The sequence below is a fragment of the Thamnophis elegans genome, chromosome 6 (assembly GCF_009769535.1).
Source record: "Thamnophis elegans isolate rThaEle1 chromosome 6, rThaEle1.pri, whole genome shotgun sequence".
Taxonomy (NCBI): Eukaryota; Metazoa; Chordata; class Lepidosauria; order Squamata; family Colubridae; genus Thamnophis; species Thamnophis elegans.
This window is the reverse complement of record NC_045546.1, coordinates 70,516,937-70,538,310: the sequence shown is the minus strand read 5'-3', so window position 1 is coordinate 70,538,310 and position 21,374 is coordinate 70,516,937. Positions and strand designations below refer to the sequence as shown.

The window sequence follows — 21,374 nt, the reverse complement described above, 5'->3', positions numbered from 1 at the left end:
GCGCAGGAGACTTTCACACCACCACCATTTTCACTTCTCAAACCCTTATACCTAATTTGAAGGTGATTATCTTCAAACTACTTATTATCTTATCATTTCCCACTAACTTAGAAACATTGAGAACAAGAAGCAAAAACTATTCCCCACCCATGATCTGCTTTAGATCCACCAGCAAAAACCATTCTCATAAAGTTACAGTTCAAACTCCAACTTTTTGTGACCTGAAGTCAGACATAAATAATCATACAACAAGTCACAGATTTGCAGTGCAGTGTCATAACATATATCTCTAATTTGTATCCCTAGCTCCCTGCGGACACTAATTATGAAAAGAAAAGTGTTTACTCCAACAGGAGATATGGAATCACAGCATGTTAAAAATGGGGGTGGGGGGTGTTACTGCTAGATTTCTAGCAATTTCAGCTACATTAAGCTGAGCCAAGAATAGAGTAGAATCGCATAGAGTAGCGTACCATAGAATAAAATAGAATAGAATAACAGAGTTGGAAAGGACCTTGGAGGACTTCTAGTCCAACCCCCTGCTTAAGCAGGAAACCCTACACCACTTCAGACAAATAGTTAAATTGGCTTAGCTCTCTAATCTTGTTGATACTGACAGAAGTGTAGAGTTCAATTTAATATGTTCATATAACTAACTCTATCTGATCAACCAACCATAAAACTAATTGTATCTGACCAAGCAACAAAATCACAAATAAATAGTTGTAGAAGTGGCTGGGCCAAAAGTAAATGAACAAGAAAAATTGTTTTTCTAAAAACTGAAGTGCCATGCATTTTTCAGCAGACATCACTTAAGGCCTGGATATTCTTACCAACGAGAAGGTCCCTTTTGGAGTTATAGTTTATGTCTAGGTAATCATGCATAGGATTATACTTTTGGCTTTGTAACATATTGAAATGAATTTTCTGGGCAAGTTGAAAAACTTTATACATATATTCTTATATATCAGGAATAACTGCTGGGGGAAGAATGAGTGACTTCATAAGCTATATTTTGAAACACAGGACTTAAATCACTTTCAATATGATTTTATTTTCTACCAAATAAATGCAACAAATTTTAATGAAATTACTATTCCTTCATTTCTTCTATGTGCTTCACAAATATTTCAGCAAACTATACCACAGATTGTTTCATTCATGATTTTATTACATCCATTCCAGCCATGACAGAACCGAATGTTAGTATCAAGTATCTTAGGCTTTGGAACAACCAAATTAAAGTTTCTCCTGCGAATACCCTTGCTACAAATTCTCAGGAAGACAAATCTGCAGGACAAACATGCCATCAAAAATATTGTGATGCCAATGAGGTCCAAGGTATTATTGCCATTTGCTTTTTAAAGTAGTTTTTGGAAGGCTATTATTCAAATTTATATAAAATACAGATCCATCCTCTATTTTACATATGCTAAAGAAGATTAGCAAAATACAAAAAGCAATGTACTCTTTTTTTATTTGCATACATTTTTTTCCAATCATTCAATTCATTAATAAAGAATACTGGCAGAATGCTGTTACTTGAAGAAAAAGCAAAATCTGGACCTGGCCAAATGGATCTATAATTCTTGTTCTGATTAAAACAAGAAGGGGAATGATGCAGTATAGTACATTCAATTCTAGGGCATCTCAAACACATTTTGAAAGGTATTATTGAACTGTTTTCTTTCAGGAGGAAGAGCAATATACATATAAAAAATAACAAAAGCAACAATAATTTTCAAAAGCTTCCTTTGGAAAGTTCATATTTTGAATCCTTACAGAAAACAATTGCTACATCGGAGAAATTGCAAGCAAAAACTTAGTTGTTAAAAACATGAGGATTGGGCTAAACATCTACAGTATTTTAGTGAATAGTTAACTGAATAAATTGGATGGGATCTTAAAACTACCCATTATTTTCCACTTTTGAAGACCTGGAAGAACCATCTTGAAAATTAGACTGAATAAAAAAGTAGATGATGCTACGGGTAGTTCAAAAATCAGCACAGGTGAGTGTTCACTTGATAGACATAATAATCAATTATTTTGTGAGCTTGAAGAACCATCATAATGAATTCAGAAACATGCTTCTTCCCCATTTATTCTCAATAGCTAACTTTTTTAAAACTTAAATTATAGGTTAGCATGTTTGCTCACATCTGTTTCTTCTCTTTCTTTCATTTGTGTTGCTTCTTTTTCCTCCAACACAATCCCAATTCTTACTACAGCGAACATTTTGGGGCAAAAACCTCAATCTCTTTTTCTTTCTTTCCTTTTTCTTTTTTTATAGTAAAGTATGAATGTTTCCCTCTGTTTCTGGCAAAGGCTCGTATATCAATCGGCTGAGATTATTAGAACATGTTGAATTTGTATCAATGGAATAAATATGAAGCGATTTGCTAAAAAGGAGGAAAAGCCAGAAATATAATTGTCGGATATCTGATATTATATCAAACACAAAATAATTCTAATAGTCCAAGAGGTGACATTTAAGTTATATTTTAATAAAGAAAGTAAAAGGAAATTCTAGAAACCAAAAGAGTAGAATGGGAGAGAAAAGGAAACATATATTGACAAAGGAAATGTGTGTTTCCTTAATAAACCAAACACAAAAATCTAGGGGAAGATTTCAAGGTTCTTGAAGTAGCTAGTTACAGAAAGTAGTTCACAATTCTGGAAGTGTTTGTACAAATCTACCCCAGTTCATACAGTATATAGGTATGCAATCCTACATTAAAAATTTTAATGAAAATGTCTTCTTTGGAGGCAATGTTCAAATCCACTTAAAATGTCTTTTTTTATAGAAATTCCATGACAGTGGGAATATATAGAAACATTTCACTACTCTGACTAATATTTTTAAGGATTTAAGTATATTAACTTAATATATTAAGTATACAAAATATATTCTTTCTTTGGAGGTATTTTCAAAAGAAAATACATCAAAAGAAAATACATCAAAAGAAAGCTCATTGACAACTTTATTTGAGTATCTTTGTTTGAGTATCTATTACTTCCTTTTCTTTTTACTCTAAGACATTCTCTGCTGACCTATGAGAACTCACATGGCAGAATGATATGGAACCAAAGCAAATCCTCAGAGACAAAGCTACCCATAAGCTGTGGCTTGTTCCATGTCAATCAAATTTTGCTCTGAATTTCAGAAATGGATAATGAGAGCTATATTGATTCCTTTGGCAGGCTCCAGAATCAAAACAAAAAAGTTAATTGAATAGATAATGGAACACATTTGCATTATTAAACCAACCAAGTTTTATATCTTTCATAAATTTCACTGAAAGCAATGAATAAAATAATGTTATTTTTTTTAAAAGATATTTGTGGTGTTTCAAATGTCCTTTCTTCGTTGTGGTAGGAGGTTAGAAATTCAGAAGATTATTTAGCTTTTTTATGGAAGAGAATGCTGGAATTTTTCATAACATTTTATTATAAACATGCAATTGAACAGAAAAGCAATTTCTCTCAAAAACAACCTCAGACTCAACAAAATAGATGCATACCTTCTGCTGCTCTAAAATCCTATAAATCCCCTACTGACATAAAGTAATACATTTATAATACAACTACGGTATAAAAGTAGAGAAGTGAGAAAAATGAAATGAAATGTGTCTACCAAAAATTGGATCAAGTATTCTTTGACCCAATTCTATCAATTAAAATAAATTAGTATTGTTAATAATGAATTATAAACACTCAGCAAATTACTTTCAAAAATATCTTCACACTTCCATTAAAATTTTTTCATATTTCCACATATAACCTGCTTCCAGGATCAATTTGGAAAGCATTTCAGGGACATGGTTCTATTCCAGTACAGATGTGAGTGACAAAACCACTCAAATTCTATGGAGCTACCTAAAGGAAATAGCATGTATATAACAACTGGGTAAATTAATGATATCATCAGATTATGAGAAGAAATTTAGTCTAAAATTGCAGGAGTCAATCAGTTTTCTGCAAAAAGTCCAGCAGATCAAAAAGGATGAGGAGTTACTTGAAAATCATGAAAGCTGAACATCAAGTTTACCTGCTGTAAGAGTCTACCAAATTAGTGGTTCTGGTAAGTGAGGATAATAGCTTTTGAAAAAATGTTCTGAAAAAATAATTCTGTTTAGTTCTATTCCATTTCATCTCACTAGCTGATCCTCCTATGACATCATTTCCTATAATGTTGATTCTTAATTTATTTAAACTTTATTTTAATATTTAATATTTTAATGTTTTGTACTTGTTTTTACAATTTTGTAAGCTGCCCAGTGAGATCTGTCATGGATTAATTATATGTCCTATCTAATTATAAATCATATAGTAAAGTGATGATTTCTCAGTATTACACTCAAAGTTAATGATCAATTGAGAAGAACAATAACTATGGCATCAGTCAAACATATCAATCAGGAGTGATTACATAATATTACATATTTTTTTAAATGCATTATTCAATGATTACATTTAAATGTAATTAAAAGGCTATCTGTCCTCTGCTTGTGGCTCAGTTAGATCTTTGCCTTGATTCTTTTTATTTAATTCCTTTGAGCTGAATTAATTTCATGTCATAATGCCAGATCAGAACTTTATAGGCTCCTCAGAAAGCATTAAGAATCCTTTATAATGCTTGTTGATTATCTTCAAACCTTTCAAAGCATTTTTCATATTCCTATGGTCTTCTATATTTTTTGGCAGGACATTGTTATCAAACAATTTTGAAACCTGTTCTTGGTTAATATTTTGACCCTCTCATTTTAGAGTATTTGAGTAAATTTTTAATATCATAATTTCTCCTATCAACATATATCAAATATTCTCTCCACTTACTTTAAACTGTATCAAGCCCTTTTTCTCCCATACAGAAACATCATTAAAAAAAGATTTAATATGAGATCACATTCAAGAAACTTTTAAAAACTGGTTGACCATAGAAAGTCATTTCTTAATTTGCACCGTGACTTTTAGCATTTCAAAGAAGCATAAGAACTAACCAATTTACTAATCTTGCCATTAAAAAGTTGTTGAAAATATTAATTTTGTGAATAACATTAGCTTTCGGGGCAGATTTGCAATAATTGGGCACGTTAACTAATTGTGAGGGATAAGAAAATAAAAAGAAGTAAAACTGGACATTTTGACAAAATGATATAATGAGTCAGAGAAAAAACAATTTGAAAGTGTATGGCAAGGTTGCAGAAAAGAATTTCCATTCATTGGATTAATATATAATAATCCAATATATAATTTATATATTAATATTTGTCTTATTCTAACTCAATTTAAAGAAAGTGAAAGAGGATAGCATTATACTTTACAATGGTCTGATCCAAAATGCACTGTGAGTTTAGCAATAATCTTAGTAAAAGAGGCATATAAGATTGTTGGGGGTAATATGCTGACTTTGTAAACCACTTGGAGAGGGCTGTAAAGCACTATGAAGTGGTATATAATTCTGCTATTACTATCAACCAGAAGACAAATATCCTTGATAAATGACCAGCCAGAAAAATACAACCTCCAAATGATTCACTATGCAACTTTATTCAAACCCACTTGGAAATAAATTTTGAGTTGTACCCCTAGAAACATGCTGAGGATCTCAGCATCACTCTCCATAGATTTTTACTTGACCATCTCTCTAGAAAACAAGCTAGGAGCACCAGCCATAACTGCTGTTAGAATCCTCAGCAACAGAAAATTGCAAAGAAGTGTTTCCTGGATCCTATTTGTACACTTACTTTTCAAACACTTATCTTAAGATTCAAGAAATGGCAGCTTTCAGTTACTGCCTTTAGTTACTGTTTTCAGTTACATTACGTGCATGTCTAAGCAGAAATTTAGAGAAAAAAGTGTTAGGGTTAGGGATCTTTTCCCTATAAAACCAGGAATTATTATGTTTCTTATTTTTCCATTGTTTTATTTCATAACTCCTAATGTTAATTATAGATAAATAAAAGTAGAAATAAAAGAAATCAATGTCCTTTGCTGATATCTTTGTTGTGCTATTGTGCTATTTTGATTATGACAGTGACTGGGCAACCAAATTTGGACTGCAAAAATATAGATTGCCAAAGGATGGCAGAAAAGACTGAGGACTTTCTGTACAGTATCTCTTTGCTTCCATCTATTTCCCATCCAAATTTTACAGTCTATAAATTTGGGCTGAACTATGGAGTGGCATTAGTCTGTGAATAAGAAGTTTTTTTTGTTAGAAAGATGATGCTATTGCAGGTAGCTAGGTTGTAGAGGAAAGGGAAACAGACCATCCTTGAGTTGGATAAAGAACATGGAGATGAGGGAGAAAGTGGGGCATTGTTTTTAATGATCCAGAACAAAGAAACTTTCTATAGCATTGTTCTAAACAAAACTGAAAGTAATGGAAACAGTAGCCATGTCATTACAGCCAGCATCTCCTCTTAACTAATTTTATCACCAAATACCCACGAGTACAACATTGCCCTTTTGCATATAACATTTATTCTATTGAACTGCAAAGATACCTTTGAATGGAGAAAAGAAACATTTTCTCTTACCTACATGATAGCTGATTTATGCCTTCAATATAATAGCACACTCCACCATTCACACAATAGGATTTCACGGTTTCATTGCATTGTCTAGTATGTCCAGGAGCAGAAGGCAGAGTTGTTGTTACTGTGAAGAAAAGGATATGTGTTACATCATTATTTTGCCCACTTTTAAAAAATAAAAATTCCCAGCGGCTTCCCACAAAGTGGTGCCGCTGTCTGGGGTCCTGAGCCCCAGCCGCACCCCAATCTACCAAGGAGCCAAAGACTCAGGGAAGATGGAGCAATGAACAACCTAGTGAAGGAGCCACTAGGTCCATTCGGAGGATGGTTGTGAGGGCATCTGCTATCCATTGGTTGTGGCAGTCGCTGAAGCAGTGGAGGCTTATTGGAAGCTAAAAGTGGGCATCAGACTTCTGCCCCCCATCCTGCAAACCAAGAACCAGCCCTCTTTAGGACCACGCAACCTCAGCCAAAGAGAAGGAATACCTTCCACCACAGAGGCTCTGCCTGGCTGCCAAAGAATACCCAAAGAGTACAGAGCCTTAGCAAAGGTTTTCAGCAATGTGCTTAGCCCACATCAACCCATAGACTGTGCAATAGAATTTGTGCCAGGGGCAAAGCTGTCTAAGATATATTCCATGACCCCTAATATGGGTGAATTGAGGAAATACATTGATGCAAACTTAGCAAGAGGATTTGTCCAGCCCACTAAATCTAAGGTCGCAGCCCCCATACTTTTTAAAGAGAAAAAAGACAGGGGTGTGGGGTGTGTGTCTTTATGTTGATTTCCATGGAATAAACACTGTGTTCGTAGAAAACACCTCTCCCCCTTCATGAAGGACATGATGGCTAAAGGAAAGGTGTTTACCAAGCTAGACCTCAGAGAATATTACTACCGCATGTGGATCAAGGAATGTGATGAATGGAAAACAGCATTCAATTGCCCATTAGGTAGCTTCCAGTTTAAAGTCATGCCTTTTGAACTACGGGGAGCACCTGCAGTGTTCAAGCAACTCATTAATGAGGTACTGCATAAGCACGTATACTGGCTGTTGGAAACCTGCGGTTCTTAGAACCCTCTGCTGCGGCTCCCTGTGCCATCATTGGCTGGCCCCGCCTTTAGCCCTCCTCTGCCTCACCTGGCCTGAGATGGTAAGGGTGACGGTGGGGGAAGGAGAAGTGGCTGGGCCTGATTCTCTGGCGCTTCACTCTTGTGGAGCTTCTTCCAGGCCTTGTTGGTGCTGGGCGTGCCTCAGTTGCTTGGGAAGACGCGCAACCTGCTCTCTGCAGAGACACTGAATGCTGGCCTCGCTAACACGAGGGCTGGTGGGTGGGAATGGGATCTAGGAGGAGAGTACGTCGGAAAAGGGGATGAGCCAGCAGTGCCCATCCATGGCTTTAAGAGGTTCAGGGCAGTGGGAAAAGGGAGCTGTCCCCGCCAAACCTCGCACACTCAACCTGGTTATGAGTTTCCCCGAGTGACTGAAGCATGCGTGCCCAACTGCATCAACAAAGGCTGGAAGTAGCTGCCTGCCATTTCCTGTTGAAAAATCTTTTTAAAAACCTGACATTCAGGCAGCAAGACCCAGCAAGAGATGAGGTGCTGGAGAATCAGACTCGTCTGCTTCTCTCCACTGCAGTGCTTCCCAGACGTGGCTTACAGCTCCGAGCCCGAAGCGGTGGGAGACAAGGGCTGCCCTGAGAGTAAATATACCATGACGAAGGCGGGGGCGCATGCGGGAGAAGGGCATATGCGGGGGCAGGGTGCATGCACGGGGGCCGCACACGCATTCCATTTTGGGGGTTAAGGCATGCATGCACATATTCAGGCGCGCACATGCTTTGGGCACTCAATCCAGGAAAGGTTAGCCATCACTGTTATATGTGGTTCTTCTTCTACAACCAATTGTAAAAGCCAGTTGAAATTAAATATATCATTTTGATTCAATAATATAACTTACCACCTCTGACTATGAGACTGCCTGTGGCAATGTCTGTTCCCAGAACATTCTCTGCTTCACAACCGTATTCTCCTGTATCTTCAACTTTCACCTTACTGAACTGAAGTCTAGATATTTTCCTGGAAAAAAAGAAAGGCTTGGTTATTATATTACTTTAATAATGACACTAGGTGGAATTAACAATTTACCTTAAATAGCCTTTTACACACTTAAATATGTTCTCTAGTGAAGATTCTTTTAGGAAAATTATAAGGTTTTACTACAAAGAGAAAGGGTTATAACAAGTAATAACAGTGCTTGTTAATGATTTGGAAATGACGGTCAGAAACAGACGATGGGGAGAAGTAACAGAGACAACTTTTCTATAAAAGTCAGGAAGTAAATCCACATGTTTTTTAATTCCAATATCTAATGATGATTTATTGGCAACAAATGTGAGTGACTGAATATAAGTTTCTCCGGTACTTTCACTACCACCCTCACAAGATTTTGGTGGTCAAAGGAGTGTAGTCTGATCACAAGGATCATTGGAATTTGGAAACAGGTCTGCCAGCCACTATATCCTACATACCCCCTTTCAAACAAGGTATGCTAGGAAGCACCCAAAGTGGTGGGGGTGGGGTACATTGCTTTGAGTGGGTGATATCTTCTTTTCCATCCACCATCATAGAGAGGATCCTGAAGATTATAGGAACTGTAGATGTTGCAACTCAAGAAAAGTAAGCTTATGTTGTATCATCCACCTCTTAGGCCTACTATATTTAGACTATGCAATCTGCACAATCATTAGCAGAAATAGAGATGTTGGTCTCTATGTAACTCTATTATCCTACTCTATATTTAAGGTTCATGTTGAAGGTCTGTATAGATAGCCCTTGTTTACTGAAATTTGGTGGGATGAAGCCCATGACTGGAACATACTGCTAGAAGAATAAAAATTGTACAGAAGTAACAGAACAATCTCAAAAAGGGGAGAAGGAATTGCATTATATGTAAATAATTATGCACATCAACAGAAATGCACATTACAAGAGATGAAAGCCTTCTTGAAAACATTTGGGTAAATATCAGAGGAAAAATAAATGGCACTACCATTAGAGTATACTGCAGACCATCTAACTAAGTGGAGGAAATAGATGAACTCTTTGCTAATCAGTTAGCCAGTGTGCAGGAAACACACCACTATAGAAAGGAGGGACTTTAACTACTATGACAGCAATTGGGAAACAAATTCTGCAGCGAGAGGGGAATCAAATAGGTTCTGATGTGGCGAGCTGAGAACTTTGTTTCCCAAAAGGTGGAGATGAGAACTAGAGGATCAGCTATAATGGGCTTAATCCTAACAAATAGGGATGAAATAATTGAGGGAGTAGAGGTTATGGGGGGAAAGTTATCATGTCATATTAGAATTCACCGTAATGCAGGCAGAGGAAACTGAACGAAATCTAACTAGCGTTTTAGACTTTAAGAGAACTTATCTTCAACAAACTAAGAGGATTAGGAAGTATTCCATGATGGAAAACCTCGAGGGAAAAGCACTTTAGGACACATGGGAAACTCTGAAAAATGAAATACTAAAGGCCCAAACAAAAACAGTACCACAGAAAAAGAAAAGGTATCAGACAAGACTAGTATAGTGCACACAGAGCTTTCTGACAAACTGAGGGACAAGGACAAATATAAAAAATGGAAAAAGGGGGCATATTAACTAAAACAGAATACCAACAATAGAATCAGGAAGTCTCAGAATGAATTAAAATATGCAACAAATGCTCAAAAATACCCACCCACCCCTGCAAAAAAAGATTCTTTCAATATGTAAGGAACAAGAAAAAAAGTCAAGGAAATGATCAGTCCACTAATGGGAGATTATGGCAAGAAGATGATGGGCAAAAGAGAGAAAGTGGAGTTGGAGAAGGAATTAAAAGTTGTTTACATCTGTGCTTATGCAAAAAGAAAAAAATAGCTGAACTCTTCAAAAGTTAACACAGTGGGAGATAGAACAGGATGCATGTCAAAATAGGTAAGAAATTGATTAAAAAACACCTATCCACTTGACAACATCAAATCACCAGAACCAGATGGTTTATATCCCAGGGTACTGAAAAAGCTTGTGGATATGATCTTGGAACTCATGAACAAAATCTTTCAGAGCTCCTGGAACATGGGGGAATTGCCAGAGGACTGGAAAAAGACTGGTGTGGTTCCAATCTTCAAGAACAGATAAAAAGTGGATCCAGGAAACTACAGACCAATCTTGACATCAATACCTGAGGAAATCCTGGTAAAGATAATCAAGCAGCAATTTGTGAATGTTTATAAATGAACAAATGAGTTCATTAAAACAGATCATGCCAGACAAACCTCATTTCCTTCTTTGATAAACTAACTAAATTACATGATCTGGAAATATTGGGGATATAGTTACTAGGACTTCAGTAAAGCATTTGACAAAGTAGACCACAGCCTACTAATTGATAAGGTAGACCAATGTGGGATAGACAGTACCACCACCAGATGGATTCACAATTGGCTGACCAACTACACTCTATGTGAACTACATCTTCATGGAGGGAAATATGCGGTGGGGTACCTCAAGATTCCGTCTTAGCCCAGTGCTTTTCAAAATTTCATAAATGACCTAGTTGAGAAGATAGAAGGGGAACTCATCAAATTTGTAGATGATACCAAACCGGAGGGAATTTCCAACACTTTGGAAGATAGACTCATGATTCAGAATGATTTTGACAGAATTGGGCATTGTGCCCTATCCAACAAGATGTAATTCAATGGTGAGAAAAGCAAGGTCCTGCACCTAGACAGGAAACATCAAATGCAGAGATATAGAATAGGCAGTACCTGGTGCAACAGTAACCATGAGGGGGATCTTAGTCTCATAGTGGACATCACTAAAGTATGAGCCAGCAGTATACTGCAGCTGCCAAAAAGGTCAATGTAGCTGTAGGCTGCATCAAAGAGGGATAGCATAAGAATTATAAGAAGTATTAGTGCTGTTCTATATTGCACTGCTGAGGCCATACCTAGAATACTGCATCCATCTCTGGTTCCCATACTACAAAAAAGATGCTGAGATCCTAGGAAGTATGTAGAGAAGGACAACAATGATGACAAGGGTTCTAGAGGCTAAGCCCTGTGATGAATGATTAAGAAAACTAAGTATGTCTAGCTTAATGAAAACAAGAATTAGGGATGACATGATGGCTGTCTTCCAGTACTTGAGGGCCTCTCACAGGGAAGAGAGGGTGTACTTATTCTCCAAAGCACCTGAGAGCAGGACAAGAAGCAATGGGTAGAAGCTCGTTAAAGAGAGATCCAATCTGAACTAAGGAGAAATTTCCTGAAATTACACAGGTGCGCCCAGGTTCAGCGTATGGTCACAGCCCTGGAAAGTAGCCATAGTCAAATCTTTTAACTGAACAGAGGGACAACTGGTTCTTTAGAATACATAGAGACCCAGTTAATTTAAAATAGCAACAAAACTTTACTGGTTACAATGTATAACACAAAATTAAACAGCTAACATAAGATAGAGAAAACAAGAGAATTTCATATAATCATAGGGCTGGAAGAGACCGTAATGGTCTTGTATTCCAAACAACTGTTGGAGATAGGAGTCCTTATTCCAGAACTATATTTGCTTTTTTTAATTACAGCTTTGTAACCATACTACAATGTGGTTTCTCCATTGCCTTGCCTTGCCATGTCACTCTTATATCCACTTTCAGTTTATTCAAAACCTGTTATCTGAAGGACAAAATGAACTCAACTTTCCATTCAAAAATAATGAGAAGAGCTTTGGGAGCAATCAATTACTTATGCAGATTTGGAGCAGGAGAAAAGAGGAAGGCAGATGAAATATAATATTTGATTAGCAAATCTATGAGTGAAAATCATTTCTTTTAGGGATGCAATATTAATATTGTATTATATTTATACTGTATCACTCTTTCCCCCTTGGAAATTAAAGTAAGTTAAATAGCATTTCAGTATGGAAATTTTTAAATTTGTATAGAAAAGTTTTACAATCACTGAAGAGCTAGAAACTTAAAGTTTAAAGTGTTGCTAGATTTTACTAGCTTTCACTTTAATATTATTGACTAGCTGAATACCCATGCTTTGCTATGAAACTATGTGATCGGGCTTGATAAATTGACACAGCTTGGAAATTAATGAGTAGTTAGCATCGACCTCTCCTCTCCCCTTCTCTCCCCCAAGCTTGCCCCACAAACCCTCCCCTATTCTATCCCCTTCGCTCCCTCAGCCTGACCCCACAGAAACCTCCCCTATTCCATCCCCTTCTCCCCTCAGGCTTGCCCCACAAACCCTCTCCTATTTTATCACCTTCTCTCCCTCAGGCTTGCCCCACAGAAACCTCCCCTATCCTATCCCCTTGTCTCCCTCAGGCTTGCTCCACAGAAGCCCCACCTATCCTATCCCCTTCTCTCCCTCAGGTTTGCCCCACAGAAGCCCCACCTATCATATCACCTTCTCTCCCTCAGGGTCTTCTCCAAATTCCCAGCCAGTAGGCTGGATGAGTCATGCGCTGGCCATGTCCATGTCTAGGTTTTCAGGTTGGGAGGGGGAGTAGAATATCTAACTCCTTAGCATCAGAGCATGTTAATAATAATATACAAAATAGTAATGCTCTGATTGTCCTTTCAAAAAATCCTTTGTTACCGAGCACCTACAAGGCAAGAGAAACATACGTGCCAAATTTCAAGTTTGCAGGCCTTACGGTTCTAGAGATTTCGTGACTCCTCCATGAGTGTTTTCGTGTTTATACATATATAGATATAAACAATTAGACAAATCTTTTTTGCCCATAACCATAACCAAATATTTAAATGAAGAAATAAAAATCCCAATGTTGAACACAAAGGACATCTATTTCATTTGCATTTCAGCTTTGGCCCAGAGAAATAACCACTTCACTAACTGCTCTTCTTTATAAATGGACTTAAAAATAGATGAAAGTTTAGTAAGCAACCAAATCTAAAAAAAAATCAGTTTTTCCTTCCAAGATTTAAGATTATAACACTGTCAGATTATGAAATTTGAAAATATGACATTAGCCTTGATTTTTTAAAAAAATTGGAGGGTGCTGAATATTTCTGGAGCAATCATGGGGTCTGTGGGTAACCTATTAGCTACCCCTCACTTATATGATGGTCTGCAAAAGTTTTGATTGTGAAGCCATGGCCCATAATAAGGAAAAGGGTGAAAACTGCAGATAGAGAGTATTTAATCGGAAGAAGCTTTGAATAATCTGACATTTTGGAGCACTGCAAAATGGCAAATACTGAAAAATTATTTAAATTTCCCCCCAAAATGCAAGTTGGGGAGAACAGGAAGCAAAGATATACAAGAAGGTTTCCCTTTAATCACAATGGACAGACCCTCAGAAGCTTTCCAATCACTCTCCTTGTAAGAAATCCAAAATTCCAAATTACTGTAGGAAATCACTGGGAGATTTTATGATCCAGATCCAAATCAGAATTTAAGCTTAAATAATGCTCTGTAGAAAAGGCCTTTTAATTCTGTCCAAAACCATCCAAAATCCTATTCACATTTTTTTTAATTGCCAGTTTTAGATCTATCTAAAAGAAAACTATGTGCATAATTTTATCTATATGCAGAAATGAATTATACACTTACAGGTTTTTTAAAAAAAAAATCTAGGAAGGTTAACTATCCACATATTTTTCTGAAACTAGATGTTTTAATTCATTCTGAGATGTTTGTTATCTATCTGATTTTATGATTTATGATTTTATTAATATTTGTAGGCCGCCCTTTTCCCTGAGGGGACTCAGGGCGGCTCACATAAAATCGGGAAGGGGAATACAGACATTAAGATAAGACATATAATAAAATAGTAGACAACATACATTCATCATTCGGGAGGGGAACTATCCTTGTCCCCAGGCCTGACGGGCGAGCCAGTTCTTCAAGGCTGTGCGGAAGGCCTGGACGGTGGCGAGGGTGCGAATCTCTACGGGGAGCTCGTTCCAAAGGGTCGGGGCTACTACTGAGAAGGCCCTCCTCCTTGTAGTTGCCAGCCGGCACTGGCTGGCCGATGGTATACGGAGGAGGCCTAATCTATGTGATCTTATTGGTCGCAGGGATGTAATTGGCAGAAGGCGGTCTCTCAAGTATCCAGATCCACTGCCATGTAGGGCTTTATGGGTGACTAATAGCACCTTGAAGCGCATCCGGAGATCGACAGGTAGCCAGCGCAGCTCGCGGAGGATAGGTGTTATGCGGGTGAACCGAGGTGCACCCACAATCACTCGCGCGGCTGCATTCTGTACTAGCTGAAGTCGCCGGATGCTCTTCAAGGGCAGCCCCATGTAGAGCACGTTGCAGTATTCCAGCCTAGAGGTCACAAGGGCCCGGGTGACTGTTGTGAGAGCCTCCCGATTCAGGTAGGGTCGCAACTGGTGCACCAGGCGAACCTGGGCGAATGCCCCCCTGGTCACAGCCATTAAATGGTGGTCAAACGATAGCTGTGAATCCAGGAGGACTCCCAAGTTGCGAACCCTCTCTGAGGGGTGTAAAATTTGACCCCCCAGCCTGAGTGATGGAATATTGGTCGAATCTCTGGGAGGGAAACACAACAGCCACTCGGTCTTTTCTGGGTTGAGCACGAGCTTGTTAACCCTCATCCAGTCCATAACAGCTTCGAGGCCGCGGTTCATCACGTCTGCCGCTTCATTGAGTTGGCACGGGGCGGACAGATACAGTTGAGTATCGTCCGCATACTGATGGTATCTAATCCCGTGCCTGCGAATGATCTCACCCAGCGGTTTCATGTAGATGTTAAATAGTAGGGGGGATAAGACCGAGCCCTGAGGCACCCCATAAGTTAGGGGCCTAGGGGACGATCTCTGCCCCCCCACTAACACCGACTGCGACCTGTCCGAGAGGTAGGAGGAGAACCACCGCAACACGGCGTCTCCCACTCCCACCTCCCGCAGTCGTCGCAGAAGGATACCATGGTCGATGGTATCGAAAGCCGCTGAGAGGTCGAGGAGAACCAGGATGGAGGAATGTCCTCCATCTCTGGCCCTCCAGAGATCATCGGTCAATGCGACCAAAGCGGTTTCTGTGCTGTAACCGGGTCTGAAGCCTGACTGGAAGGGGTCTAGATAGTTTGCTTCCTCCAAGGACCGCTGGAGCTGGAAGGCCACCACCTTCTCAACAACCTTCCCCAAAAAGGGGAGGTTGGAGACTGGACGGTAATTATTAAGGATAGCTGGATCCAAAGATGGCTTCTTCAGGAGGGGTCTCACCACCGCCGCTTTCAGTGCAGCGGGGAAGTTCCCCTCCCGAAGTGAGGCGGTGACAACCGCCTGGATCCAGCCTCGTGTCACCTCACTGCAGTTAGAAACTAACCATGAGGGACACGGATCCAGTACACAGGTGGAGGTACTTACAGCCCTCATGGCCTTGTCCACATCTCCGGGGGTAACGTCTTGAAACTCAACCCAGAGTTGTTCAAATTGATCCTCCTGTGCCTCGGCTGGAGCTGCAGGGGTGGAGTCCAAGTCCGACCGAAACCGAGCAATTTTGTCCGCTAAGAATTGGGCATACTCTTCGGCTCTGCCCTGCAAGGGTTCCCCCGCTTCCCTTTTGTTCAGTAGGGAGCGGGTTATCCTAAACAGGGCGGCCGGGCGGGACTCAGCGGACGCAACCAAGGTGGCTATATGGGATCTTTTTGCAGCCCTAAGTGCCCTGGTGTATTCCTTGGTGCAGGTGGTTACCATTGCTCGGTTCGCTTCGGACTTATCGGACCTCCAACAGTGCTCTAGGCATCTCCTCCGGCGCTTCATCTCCCGGAGTTCCTCGGTGAACCAAGGAGGTCTCCGGGATCCGCCGCCTCGGAGGGGCCGCAGTGGCGCAATCCGGTTGAGGGTCTCCGATGCTGCCGAGTGCCACGCAGCAACCAGAGTCTCCACCGGACTGTGGGCGAAAGTGTCAGGAATAACCCCAAGCTCTGTCTGGAACCTTGACGGTTCCATAAGACGCCTGGGGCGGAACCACCTGGTCGGTTCCTCCTCCCTACAGTGGGGGTTTGGTCTCCGAAAGTCGAGCCTCAGTAGGCAGTGGTCTGACCACGACAGGGGTATGATGTCGTTCCCCCTCAGACCAAGATCACAAATCCACTGCTCCGAGAGAAATACAAGGTCAAGCATGTGTCCCGCCGAATGGGTTGGGCCTCGAATTACTTGGGTCAAGCCCATGGCTGTCATGGAAGCCATGAACTCCTGCGCCCCCTCCGAGTTTTCACCGAGCGACGGCAAATTAAAGTCCCCCAGGACCATCAACCTAGGGAACTCAACTGCCAGCTCGGCTACCGACTCGAGGAGCGAGGGGAGGGCTGCTGCAACGCTGTTGGGAGGCAGGTACGTTAACAGCAGACCCACTTGACCCTTGAGGTCCAACTTTAACAGCAAAGACTCACACCCGACAATCTCCGGAGCAGGGACCCTACGAGGAACTAACGACTCTCGGATAACAGCGGCCACACCCCCACCCCTTCCCTGGGCTCTCGGCTGATGTAGCACCTGAAATCCTTCTGGGCACAGTTCTACAAGGGGGACTCCTCCCTCTGGGCCCAGCCAGGTCTCAGTAATACATGCCAGGTCTGCCCTCTCGTCTAAAATTAAGTCCCGGACGAGAGGAGCTTTATGTACAACAGACCTGGCATTTAGCGACAACAGCCTGAGACCAGGGTCCTGACTACTTACGCCATCTGGTCTCGGAGTGGGACTCCTAGGGCCGGAAGGAGGGATCTCTGTAATGTAGGGAGCCCTCCTTCCCCGGTAATGGCCTGCCCTAAAGTCCCCGCCATATCTGCCTCTCCCTGTTACGACCGTAATACCCCGACCCTCTCCCGTGTCTCTAGTCCCCTCAACCACCCCCGTGGCCCCCGCATCTCCCGGCAGGTCCTCCGAATCATGTGTACTCATATACTCTTCCAAGCAGTCCCCACGTGAAAGTTAAAAAAACACAAAATTTTACAACAATATGGTTATAAAAGTGGGCCATTCATTCATCTCACACATATCTCATACATATCCCATACAAAGAAAGAAGAGAAAGATGAAAGAAAAGGGAGAAATTAAAAATTGCGCAATTGATTGTAGATGTAAAAAATGTGCAAGTTCAGGTAAAGTCTGTGGATGGGTTCGTATAAAGTCCAGTCCGGTGGATTCGCAGAGATATAAAGAGGGGGAAAGATTTTGTCTTCCCTCTTCTTGCGTAATAGATGGTAAAAGTGGTGTAAGTAGTCTTGGGAAAGGAGCTCCAAAGGGGCTAAGACGGAGTCTCTTAACAGCAACGGGCGGCAATGATCGTACCAACCAGGACTAGATCGTAGGTCCGGTGTCCAGTGTCCAGTAGCCGTAAGTAAGGAATCATATGGTGAAGTCCCGTATAAGCAAGAGCAAACCGAGGGCCAGGGAGAAAAAGAGAGGCCGTGCTGTAGAAAAGGCCTAGGGGGTAGGTTAAGGGGTTGTGGTAGTGGCTGTAAGGCCGACTGCCAGGTCTTATACCGCCCCATATTAGGCCAACTACCCCACTATAAGTCAGTCAACAGAGTCTAAGGAGATACCAGGAAACAGGGCCAAAGATGTCAAAAACGCCAAAGCATCCAGTAATAAATCCACCAGAGTAGAGAGGGAGGGGGGGGGGCGCCTAGGGAGACTACAGCAGCCGGGAGAAAACCAGCTGCCTTGCCTCACCCAGCCTCGTTCGAATCACCCACCTCCTTTGATAACAGTAATCCTCCGGAGACAATAAACACCAGGGTCCTCTCAATCAGCAGAGGAAATAGGGCCAGAGCTGGGACCATAAAAGATCGTAAAAACGCCGGTCCGAAGCTGTTTGTAGATGCCTAAGACGCCTAAGGCTTAAAACGCTGAAGCGAAGCCTTTAGCGAAGCGCCGCCATTTCCGCCAGCCTAAACGAGCTGCAAAACACACTCCAGGCTGCCGCATGGGAGAAGGAACGTTTGGGAGCGTCGACCCTCTGAGAGATTGATTATTCAGGTCCCCTGGATCTCGCTCCGTTGCAGGGACCCTGTTTTGTAGGGGTCCGATCCGAAACGCCGGTTTATTTTAGCGTTTTTCTGCTCCACCGGACAGAGCAGAGGGAGCCAGCGGCCATCCTGCCTCACACATGCGCATCGTAATTATCTCTGCAGGTTTCATTCTATTCTGTTGATTTAAAATCTAAAACAGTTTGAGGTTTTTCCATTAGGAGCACAAATTCACTTTGAGCCATGTTAAAGCTGGTATCTTGAACTACATTCAGTGAAATTCTCTCCCACCAAACTTGGCCAATGAACTTACTTGAGCTACAGTCAAAATATTGACTGCATGAAGCCAAGTCCTGAACAATGTATCAACATCCATGGAACTGTCTCTACTCTACTCTAGCTTGTATGGTGCTGGGAAGCCTGCTGGCCTTGTTTTTCTTGTTAACTTTTACCAACTACAATGCCCTGGCTTGATCTGAGAAGCCAAATGTTCAGCATTATAGAGAATTCTTTTTATTGCAATCCTCCCCCCACCCCTGCCAGCATACATACTTTATGGACAGAGTGTGGTCCAGGTCACATCTTATGCATCATATTTTTAATCATAGTTTCAATATATTCTAATCTTCCCACTTTTATCACTATTCATCTTTTTTGTATAATCCTTTATCTTTTTCCATTAATTTATTTAAGTTTACATATCATTACTAAATTACTAATTACTATTAATTCATCTTTACAAATTAACCATTTTTAACTATAGATTTGCTATTCCAACTTTCACAGTATTATTCTCTTTACATTTCTTTACCATTTCTTATTCAATTTTTACGTATAATTAACATCATTGTACGCCCTGTATTTCACCTTTTTTCCAGTTTTTCCGGTTATTTACCCTATTTTTTCTTCCCAGAAAATATCTCATGAATTCCCCTTCCCCAAGCATTAACATTTTAAATTCCCAACACTGTTTAAATTGCATTCAAAATTAATAGTATTTATTCAAGTATCTACTTTCACATTCCCATCTACTGATATACATACATACATACATGTTTTTGGCCTCGTGAGGCATCTTTGTGCCCCACATTTTACTTCTTCCCATCTCCAGAAGTATTCTGCAGGCCCAAAACAGGCAGAAATGGCTCCGTTTTTTGGCAAAGAATGGGCTGGGTTTGCCTGGTTTTTGGCCTCCTGAAGTGCCTGTTTTAGCAGTTAGACTTATATACCGCTTCATAGGGCTTTCAGCCCTCTCTAAGTGGTTTACAGTCAGCATATTGCCCCCACAGTCTGGGTCCTCATTTTACCCACCTCGGAAGGATGGAAGGCTGAGTCAACCCTGAGCCGGTGAGATTAGAACCGCTGAACTGCAGAACTGCAGTCAGCTGAAGTAGCCTGCAGTGCTGCATTTAACCACTGCGCCACCTCGGTTTTTCACCTCCCCCGCCTCCAAAATGTCTCTACAGGCCAAAATTGTTGACCTTACTTTTCAGTTCCAGCCCATGGGGCTCGTGAAGGTAAGACCTGCACTTGGCCGAAGGGTGGATGGGATGTGGGCAAGGCAGCCTCATGATCCTGCGCGGGCCGGATTAATGGCTTCGGTGATTCTCATGTGGCCCTGGGGCCAAAGATTGAGGACCCATTATCTAAGTGATTTCTAGGCCTGTGCAAAACCTATATGGATAGCCAGTTTAGGCTATCTGGCTCTGCCTTCATTACACCAAAATTTAAGATAGAACATATGGCCTATCCAGAGGACAAACTGAGGAGGAGCATGCCATCACTCCTACTGCTAATAAATAATTGGCAGTCTGTCTGTCTGTCTCTTTTACGCATGTATGATTAAACAAAATATTAAAGCAAAAATAGTTGAGCTTTCTTGCTTTCTAACAGTGCTTCCCATCCTCAGCAACTTAAAGCTGTGTGGAAGTCAACTCCCAGAATTCTCTAGGATTCTGCTCTAGGCAGTTGACAAAATGAAATTGTTGGATTTCCCATTTTGTAACACAGGTTTAACCTCAGAACAGCCTTCTCCCACCTAGTGCTCTCCAGTTAAAATCTGGCTTAGATAAATGTTTCCTTCGAGAATACTGAAATTAATAAATCCTCTGAGAATATTATGTACACATCTTGCTCAGAAACAAGAATCATAACTATTTTGGATTAGGATTATAAATATCACTTTACTTAGAAATTGACCATTCAGTCATTTTTATGACAACTATACCAATAATGATTAAGAATATTTATCTATGATAATACATTTGCTTACAATTTGAAGATTAAAAAGCACCTGTTTTTACTTACTTTCCATTCCCATATTTTATTCTGATATCTTTGCTCTTTTTAATTTCTTTGCCATCTTTGAACCATTTGTAGGATGGCTGAGGATTTCCAGCGCTGGCCTCACATTTCAAAGAAACCTTTGCTCCAACTTCTACATTTAGGCTCTTCAGTTTCTTGAGTTTTGGAGCGACAGCTGTGAATAGAAACAGAAAGAAACAAAGTCAGTTTAATCAAGCCACCACCCCTCTTCCGTTCTGCATCCCCTTAGGAAATCACAGCCGAAGTCCTGGTAGCTAGGTTTTCCAGAATTTTCCAATTTCAATTGTGTTTATGTGAAGCCAGTGATGAAGAACTGATTCCTTGCTTATCCACTGTTCCCCATATCTACCCATTATTGTCAAAAAAAGAAAGAAGAACAGATGCTTTTGCATATTGAGCATTTTTCCTTTGGCATCACAAGCAGCTTTGGTTTTCCTTTCAGTAGCAGATCCCTCCATTTTCCTTCCCCCATCTCCCCACTTG

At 40.6% G+C, this 21,374-nt stretch overlaps 1 protein-coding gene across 1 annotated transcript in view; it reads right to left on the bottom strand.

Moving 5' to 3' along the window:
* NRG2 (neuregulin 2) overlaps positions 1–21,374 on the bottom strand; it is a 214,480-nt gene that overhangs the window by 43,210 nt on the left and 149,896 nt on the right. Inside the window, exons 2-4 of the mRNA XM_032220447.1 lie at positions 20,874–21,045; positions 8,504–8,622; positions 6,546–6,666 (exon numbers count right to left, since the gene is read on the bottom strand). Of these exons, the coding sequence (XP_032076338.1) occupies positions 6,546–6,666; positions 8,504–8,622; positions 20,874–21,045 (412 nt within the window). The remainder of the gene's footprint in view (positions 1–6,545; positions 6,667–8,503; positions 8,623–20,873; positions 21,046–21,374) is intronic.